General features: G+C 33.9%; 1 protein-coding gene across 1 annotated transcript in view; it reads right to left on the reverse strand.

Moving 5' to 3' along the window:
- Positions 1-1,880: 1,880 nt before the first annotated feature.
- LOC114922401 (vomeronasal type-2 receptor 26-like) overlaps positions 1,881-9,302 on the reverse strand; it is a 14,256-nt gene continuing 6,834 nt past the window's right edge. Inside the window, exons 5-8 of the mRNA XM_029283649.1 lie at positions 7,689-8,528; positions 5,936-6,163; positions 5,205-5,331; positions 1,881-2,782 (exon numbers count right to left, since the gene is read on the reverse strand). Of these exons, the coding sequence (XP_029139482.1) occupies positions 1,881-2,782; positions 5,205-5,331; positions 5,936-6,163; positions 7,689-8,528 (2,097 nt within the window). The remainder of the gene's footprint in view (positions 2,783-5,204; positions 5,332-5,935; positions 6,164-7,688; positions 8,529-9,302) is intronic.

Here is a 9,302-nt window from a genome sequence, read left to right on the forward strand (position 1 = left end):
GTGATATTATTCTTCCCATATCCCCCCCCCCCGCCATTTTCCCAATTATCTTCTCGTATAAAGAAAATGATCTGAAATAGAGGTTTTTCCATACAAATAAAAGCCCCAAAGCTTTTGGAGGCCATCAGTTCTGCTTAAGTAATAGTAACTGTTTTGAAGCACAGTATACATTATAAAATAAATGCATATATTAAGATAATATTATAAAAGGCATGAAAAAGGTTTGAAGAAGTTATTAAAGGAAATTAAAATCATGAGATTTTTTTAAAAAAACTATTTGGTTCTAATTTACACTGAGATTATCCTTATATGTCTCTGATCATTTTTATCTGTCCAAACTATTTTTACCCTCATACCCATACAATGTTTCCTTTTGGGGGGGGGGGTTGGACCCTAGATTTCTCATCTATATCATTTTCTCGTTCTTCCCTTACTTTTGCTTCACTCTTTGTTCACATATTTATTTTGTAAATAGATCTACATTCATTCTCTATATCACGGGTGTCAAACTCACCACGTCACATGACGTGTCACGACATATCATGACTTTTTCTGCATTGCCGGAGCTGGAGTGGGCACTGCCTCCATGTGTTGCAACTGGCCTGCAGGCTGGCAATTTGACACCCCTGCTCTATATGACCAAGCCACTTATTACATTTCTTTTGTACTTTTCATTCCTTTTTTTGCATTCAGAAGTTTTAGTCAATGAATAATATATAGATGATAGATTATTAGAAAATTAATGATGAAACAAGTCATAAAATACAGTGGGGTGCATACTGAAAGAGTAGTTAAAATCCCTAATTTTGAATGTTATTGCAAATGGAGGAAGTCAAAAAGAGATACTGACACTAGAAAAAGAATTTCGGTTGTAAAAGTTTTTGTTATCTTCTTGATTACCACGTGATTTTTTTTATCTATGTGAATAAAATTTTCAATTCAAGTCCAATTACAAACCTAAGAAAGGGTTGGGAACAGATTAAAACATTTCATCCCAATATAATGAATGGGATATTAAAATTAATTTGTCTTAGAACATGTAAAATGAACAAAACAAATGCCAAATATAACCCAAAATTGCAGATTATTCATAAACTTATATGGGTTTATAGTGAATTCAACAGCTGTTACAAATGAACATATATTTGACATTCCTAAGTCTAAGACATTGATTCAAATCCTGTGGTTTTTAAAGAGAAAAGTATTGGAAAGTTATGTCTTTTCTGCGTTAGTTTTCAAACTATATTATACTAAATTTCTATTGCTGGATTTGTTGTTATGCCTTTGTATCAGTGGTGGGATTCAGCTAATTTTTTGTTGCCCAGGCATCCACACAAAGAACTGATTGTTCACATATTTGAATCCCACCACTACTTTGTATATTCTTCTTCTTCTTAAAGAGGCTTTTGCAACAATAACAACAATAATAATAATGTTTTCTGTGAAATCACTCTTTTTCAACATCAATCTGCTTCCTCTTTTTAAGTCTGTAATCTCAAACAATTTCAGAGTGGTTATATCAAGAGTCCAATGGCTATGATGTTTAAAAACTGAATATATTTGCGGACAGGCATCAGAAACACACACACACACACACACACACACACACACATTTTCTTTTGTGAGCAGGCATCAGAATTGCATTTTTAATGTGTGCCAGTGTGTTCACAGAAAAAACTGACAATAAAGGTTATCTTGTCTTGTTGTGTTTCGTCTCGTCTCATCTCATATCTCTCTATCTCTGTCCATATGTCCATTCCTCCCTCCCTCCCTCCCTCCCCCCCCTCTCTCTCTCTCTCTCTCACACACACACACAAAATGCAAATACATTGTTACAATGTTTACCTGCTTTAAAGAATGAGAAACTGACAAACAGATTTCTATTTATTACTCCTTATTATTAGCTCTTTACTATTTAGCTCAGGCTTTAGAGCAATTATATAACACTTGGGGAAAAAGATACAAACCAGCAAACCAGCACTGGAAGTCAAGATGGAGAAGATCTCCACAACCACCATGTATTTTCCCTTGGTGCTTAGATAAGTTGGGACAAAGGTGACCCATACACTGCAAAACACCAACATGCTGAATGTTATGAACTTGGTTTCATTAAACGTATCAGGCAACATTCTGCCAAAGAAAGCTACAATGAAACTGATTTGAGACAGAAATCCCAGATAGCCCAGAACACAGTAAAACATGAAGTCTGAACCTTCATTACATTCTACTACAATTTCTTCAGTCAAAGAATGCATGTCGAGGTCTAAGAAGGGAGGAGCAGTACACAACCACACAATACAAAGGACAAATTGAAAAGCAGAGCAGAATAGGACCATAAAAATACCCAATCTTTTCCCCACCCACCTCCTTATTTTGGATCCTGGCTTTTTAGCCATGAATGCTAGAACCACAGTGATGGTTTTTGCCAGCACAGAAGAAATAGCCAAAGAGAAGATAATGCCAAATGTGGTTTGCCGGAAGAGACAGATTGTAGTATGAGGTTGGCCAATGAATAGAAAAGTACAGAGGAAGCAGAGTAGGAGGGAGATGAGGAGAGTGTAAGTGAGGTCTCGATTATTGGCTTTGATAATTGGAGTGTGTTGGTACTTAATGAAAATCCCAAGCACCAAAGCTGTGATTGCAGAAAGTAAAACAGCCATAAAAGCTAAGCCAAGACTCAATGATTCATCATAAAGGAGAAAATTTAAACTTTTGGGAACACATCCATCTTGGTTACTGTTTGCATACTGATCATCTGGACACTGGATACAATTGTCCATGTCTGAAAAAAAGATAAAACAATAACCCCTCAGTGTCTTGGATACATATCTGTTTTTATCAAGGATTTCTGCCTTTTCTTTTCTTTTTAATTCCTAAGAATTGGATGAGGACAGGTGGGGTGGAGATCCAATTTCCCAAATAAGTAGGAGGTATCTTGTCCAATAATAATAATAATAATAATAATAATAATAATAATAATAATAATAATAATAATAATAATAATAATAATAATAATAATAATAATATTGCAGTATTGGACAACTTAATTTTTTTAATTCATACAGATTGTTAATATTCAGTTAATATTGTTTCCCTCTCTTAAATTTATATCTGAATATAAACTTATAAATCTATCAGTATTTTAAAATGTTTATTTGAAATTCAATTTAGAAGCAACTTAGATATTGCTTCACTTGTTCAGATTTCTTATCATAATACTATTGTAAGCAAAGCAAAAGAGGAAGTTCTCTTTTCAAAGCTCTTCCTATCTATCTTAATCTCACTGACATTAACTATACTGACATTAAAGTCTGAATAGGGAATGTACAGAGAGAGAGAGAAGGAGAGAGGGAGGGAGGGAGGGAGAGAAAGTGAAATTTTTTAATAATTGGTGATCATCCAGCCTAAGTTGCAATCCTGTAACGCTTGAAGGGGTTTTTTTTGGCATGATACAGTAAACCTAACCATACCAATTTCCACTCAGCTGATTCTCTTTTGTATGACAGTTACACATATAATATATAACACACAATGAGTAGGACTGTCATCAGTGATCAATTTTTTAGTTTTCCAGTTGCTATGAATTTTGGTCATAATATCGTTGGAAAGTGAAAAATGTGATTGAAAGGACTGAAATTTACATTATATTTTAATTTAAAAGAGAATTTCTGTAAAAAGATATGTCATTGATATATGACTCTAGAAAAAATAGCCAGGATATATAAGGACACTTCAAATTTACATTGGAAATGTGGACAATACAAAGAGTTGTTTTATCATACCTAGTGGACTAATAGAAAAGCTAGAAAATTTGGGATTCAAATACATACATTTGCTGAAAACAGAAATTTTTTTTTTGTGATTTATGGATTTTCCAATTAGAAAGGGTAGTTTATTGAAGAAGGAAATGAACTTTTCTTTTCTTTTTTCTTTTTTTCCCCAATGCTATTTCTACTTTCTTTCTTGCAATAGTTTTCCAGCTATTGAAATATGGCAGAGAAATGGCCAGTTCCAATATTCTGCTTTATACATGACATTATTTTCTGTCTCTGTTCACATAATCCATGTGGTTATGTGAAGGTGAAAATTACTGTGGGATAAGGAATTCTCATTTCCTGAATCTCTTTAGTAAGTTAAATTCAAAATTCAGGAGATTCCCCTCAAGTAATTACACGAGGAACAATGGAAATGATCAGTTGGCTCTTTCTCTCTCTGTCTCTGTCTCTCTCTTTCTCTGTGTGTCTGTGTCTATGTGTGTGCGTGTGTGTGCGTGTGTTTGTGTGTGTGTTTTTCTTTGAGTCAGTTTTTATTCCTGACAAGTCCTTGTAGGTTTCTTGGCAAGATTTCGAATGTGATTTGCCATTGCTTCTTTCCTATGTTTGAAAGAATATGACTGGCTCAAAGTAACCCAGCTGATTTTGTGCCTATGAAAGAACTAGAACTCATATTGTCCCAATTTCTTGGCTGATGCCTTAGCCACTATACCAAACTGATTCACATCAGCTGACTAGACAAAGTTAATTTTGTGGTAACTAGATGGGTTTCCCTTGTAGGACTTTCAGATTCTCAAAGTGTAAGTTTATTATGCAAAATGCATTTTAATCTAAAATAATATAAACAGATACAATTGTCTCTTTCTGTTTCTTTTCTCTATTACATATCTTTTTATTTTTGTCAAAAAAATTCCTTTGTGTATTTTCATACTCATGAAAGAACTGTACCATATTGCAGCATTTGGAAAAATACAAAACAACAATGGTTATGTTTTGATTTAGATTTTAATTTAGAAAATCCACATTTGGTTTATTCATAGTAATTATGCTACACTACTCTCCCTCAACAATTTATTAGAATTTTTTTTTTTTTGCTTAGTCCAGAAGATCACTGCCAGTCATGTTAGATCATGCTGAGCTAGACAAAAACATAATTTGTAGATGCTGCTACAGGCTAACATATTTCCTTTGTAGTGTAATTCCTGGTTTTATTTTTCAAAAATTAAAATAATCTAAAACATTAAATGGAAGAGGAGAAGATCAATGGACAGATTTGTTTCCATAGGCAATCCCATCCCTGATATAGGACAGGTTTGAAAAATCACATTAAACCCCCCAAATAGTATGTCATCATGGCTTAGAATTCTATGCAAAGAACATCCTTATTTGATTAAAAGGCTAAATAAAATGCTAATGTATTGTATTACCTACCATTCTGGTTAGAAATCTTCCCTTTGGGACATGAAACACATTCATAGCAACAGAATGGTTCCCCGTCTTTCTTTCTTCTAACAGAACCTGGATAGCAATGGTCATTACATACTGAAATTGGTGGTGTCTGTTAATAATTAGAAAGGAGGGAAAGCTTAGCAAAATATTTTCAAAGGGTTTTTTTCATTGAAAAGTGTTTTCTCATCAAAGAGAAAGTCTTTATGTGAAACATATTCAGTTATTCTAGGAAATAATTCTATGACCTTGATCTTGATAGCTTGAAAAAAATTGCCTTACTGTTTGTGTTAGTAAGCTAACATTCTATTCTGATTCTTAAAGAAGTTTATAAAATCCATAAAAATGCACATCCATAGATTTTTCACAGATTTCTGTAACATAGAGATTTTTTATGCAAATTCCTGTCATATATATTGTAAATTATCCTATACATTTTTTCTTCCTCATGTTATTCCCGCACTATGGTGGGCTCCACTTAAATTATCCCATACATTTATATTTATATAAATTTATCAGATGCATTATTTTAGTATTTTCCATGAAGTAAACATTAAAGTATCATAGATAGACAGTCATATAGATAGTGTTACTGTCTATAATGTATTCTGCTGCCTATAATGTGGAATGTGGAAAGTCCAGATTTTGCACATATTCTTCCAAAGAAGGAAATTTTCCTTATCTTCCTATCTCAACAGTCTATAATAAGACTTTACCTTATTGAAGTTGCTATGCCACAGGATGCTCCCATCATTAATGTACAATTGTATGGTAGATAGGACATGTGGATTCAACTTTCCTACTTTCACTCTGGAGAATGATTTGTTTGAGAAAGTAATCCAATTAATAATATCAAATCCGCCTTCCAATTCACCTCGTTCATCCAAAGATACTAGGTCTCCAGCACTGTTGTTAAATGAAATTCTCCTCAAGAAAGGGTAAAGCTGAAACCCAAGATGGCAAAAGGAGTTTTTAATGAATGGTGAAGTGTCTTTATTATTGCTATTTCATATAAATATTGAATTGATATCCACTAAAATCCTCAGTGTGTATTAAAATCAAATAGCAAATAAATATAGGTATATAGAACACAATGAAAGAAGTATAATAGACACAGATGTGCAGAAGCTGCAAGAAACAGTAATATAATGATAAGGTAATAATTTTGGAGGAAAAACAATGTGAAGTCTAGAAAGTGATGCTGATGGATCTGTCTATCAATAAAGGAAACATGAAGGAACTAACTAATATTAAAATGTACCATGCACAGTCCTATTTTCATAAATATAATATGCTGATATTTTGCATTACATCTGAAACAAATGATATGAGTCATGACAATTTTTTTTAAAAAAATTGCTGCAACTTGTGATGAAGAAAAGAAATATAGTCTCTTGATTTCAGAAAGACATATTGCTAAAGAATCTGGGTGGTATAATAGTTAACTGACAACTGGATTGACAACAAGGAGATCTAGGTCCTGGTCTGCTTTCATCCATGGGACCTCATTCGGTGACTTTTAATCCAACCTAGTTTGCTGCTGTGGGAAAAAAAATGGAGGACGGAAGGTATTTACAGTCTTGAGTTCTGTATTAAAAGCAGAATATAAATCTAACACACACACACACACACACACACACACACACACACACATATATATAAACAAAGCTTCCAGGCATACTGGAAATATGTGAGAAATACTACTGACAACCTAATCAGAATCAGAAGAGAGCTGGAAGGGACCTTGGAGGTCTTCTAATCCAAGCCCTTGCTCAAGCAGGAGACCCTATACCATTTCAGATAGATGGTTGTCTAGTCTTTTCTTAAAAACCTCCAGTGATGAAGCACCTAGAATTTCTGAAGGGAAGCTGTTCCACTGGTTAATTGTCCTCACTGTTAGGAAGTTTCTCCTTAATTTCAGGTTGCTTCGCTCTTTGATTAGTTTTCATCCATTGTTTCTTGTCTTGCCTTCTGGTGCTTTAGAAAATAAGTTGTCCCCCTCTTCTTTGTAGCAGCCCCTCAAATATTGGAATACTGCTATCAGGTCACTCCTAGTCCTTCTCTTCTCTAGCCTGGAAACAGTTCCTGCAACCATTCTTCATATGTTTTTGTCTCTGAGGGTCTTAATCATCTTAGTTGCTCTTCTCTGCACTTTTCCCAAAGTCTCAACATCTTTTTTGTAATATGGTGACCAAAACTGGTTGCAGTATTCCAGGTGTGGTCTTTTTAAGGATTTATAAAGCAGTACTAATACTTCACGTGATTTTGATTTATACAACCAAGGATTTTATTAGCTTTTTTGGCCGTTGCTGCACACTGCTGTCTCATAATTTTCTATGAGGAAATTATCAGAGAAGATATCGATAGAATTATTTGTGATTGTGATCAATAGTCATGTGAACTTTACATAATGCTACTTTTCAATTGCCTATTTATGGCAATGTAATTGCTTTGAATATGAAATAATACCTGCCAGGGTTGTGGGGTCCCAAGTGCTGTCATCATTCTGTGCTGGGAATCCAGTGATTGCATGGCATCTAATGCATGTGCCACAGCACAGACAGCATTATATACACTGTAGCTTTGGGCAGTCATCTTCATTTCAAAAAAAGGTCCAGGAAGGTTCTGCAATTTTTCTCTCCCAGTGCAAAACTCTGTATGCTGTTCACCAGTGTAGTAATTTGAAAACAAACAGTTGAAAGCCTGTTCCCAAAAATCATTAATAAAATTGTCTTTCTTTAGTAAGTTAGGCTTTATGGTTGTAAGGAAATGTTGGAATTCCAACACTTCCCTGGAATGAACTGCAAAAGACAACGTCCCTTGGAACACCATTGTACCCCAATCCTTATGAAACTGTAAGGCTGGGAAGTCCCATTGGGCTGTCATAATCCATACTCTGTCTAAAGTGTCTGCTATGTCATTATTTTGAGTGAGCAAAAATTTCAAACTCAGTGCAGAATGAGTTTCTGCATATACCACAAGTGCCTTGACTTCATTGATCCTAAAAAAATTGAGTCTTTTTTCAATCTTCATATATGAGTCATGGATTTCCAAGAAATTTGTTATGGAGGGCATTCTGTCAGTGAAAGCAGAACAAATACCATTTTGGGAAAGCATTGGCACTAAGGTCCGAACAAAACTTTCTCCTTTGTCATCATCCAGTGTAATGATCCCAACCCATATCCATTGGAAATGTTTAAGTAATTCGACAATACCCTTATACTGATGCTTTTCATTGGGAACCACCCGATAAATGAAAGGGAACTGTGTTTTAGTAGTCAATAGAGGATCAAACAAGTAATAAGAGACCTAAGGAAAACAACTTTCTTGGCATAAGTAAAATAAAAACATGTGTGCTTACTGACATGGTATAATGAACCTTCTTCCCAAGTTAGCACCCTCCATAATGGTTGGATTTCCTATTTTTTTGAATATAATATATTCATAATTATAGCAAAATTAAATATTAAATGTATCAACCTTGCCAGGCATGTTCAACTGCCAGTATGGCCAATTGTCAATATAATTGGAGAAGATTAGATTGGAGAAAATTTAAATAATTTAATGTCAGGACTTCTTGATACAAAGCAATAGTAGGAACTACTATTTCAAAAATATATTATTTTTTTAGTCCTAAGATTTTCTGAGAACATTTTTTCTAAATTAATGTTTTTTTTTCTTAATCCAGATTGTGTTTTGAATAGATTTTCTCATATGAAAAAAATGACTTGTAACTAGCATTTCTAATATCACAAAAGAAACACAATTTGATTCTTCTTAAAATTAAAGACAGAAGCGATTTTTCATCATTGAAATATAATTTTAACTTTTAAGTCAGTTGCATCTTTTTTGAAGCCTGTTTTACAAACCAGCAGTTAGCAGTTAAACCTTCAAGATGAGAGCCATAATGGCTTCTGGTAACTTCAGAATTATCAAGCTGCAAGAGCATAATATGGACTAGATTTAAGAGCTTAAATCTAAGGTTCCAATATAAAGAGTTTCTATATAACTACCCAAACAATAGCACGTGATCAGGACATCTGTATATAACTCCAACAGTAATACATGGACTGATAAGACGTA

This window comes from Protobothrops mucrosquamatus, unplaced genomic scaffold (genome assembly GCF_001527695.2).
Source record: "Protobothrops mucrosquamatus isolate PMUCROS unplaced genomic scaffold, P.Mucros_1.0 scaffold160, whole genome shotgun sequence".
NCBI lineage: Eukaryota > Metazoa > Chordata > Lepidosauria > Squamata > Viperidae > Protobothrops > Protobothrops mucrosquamatus.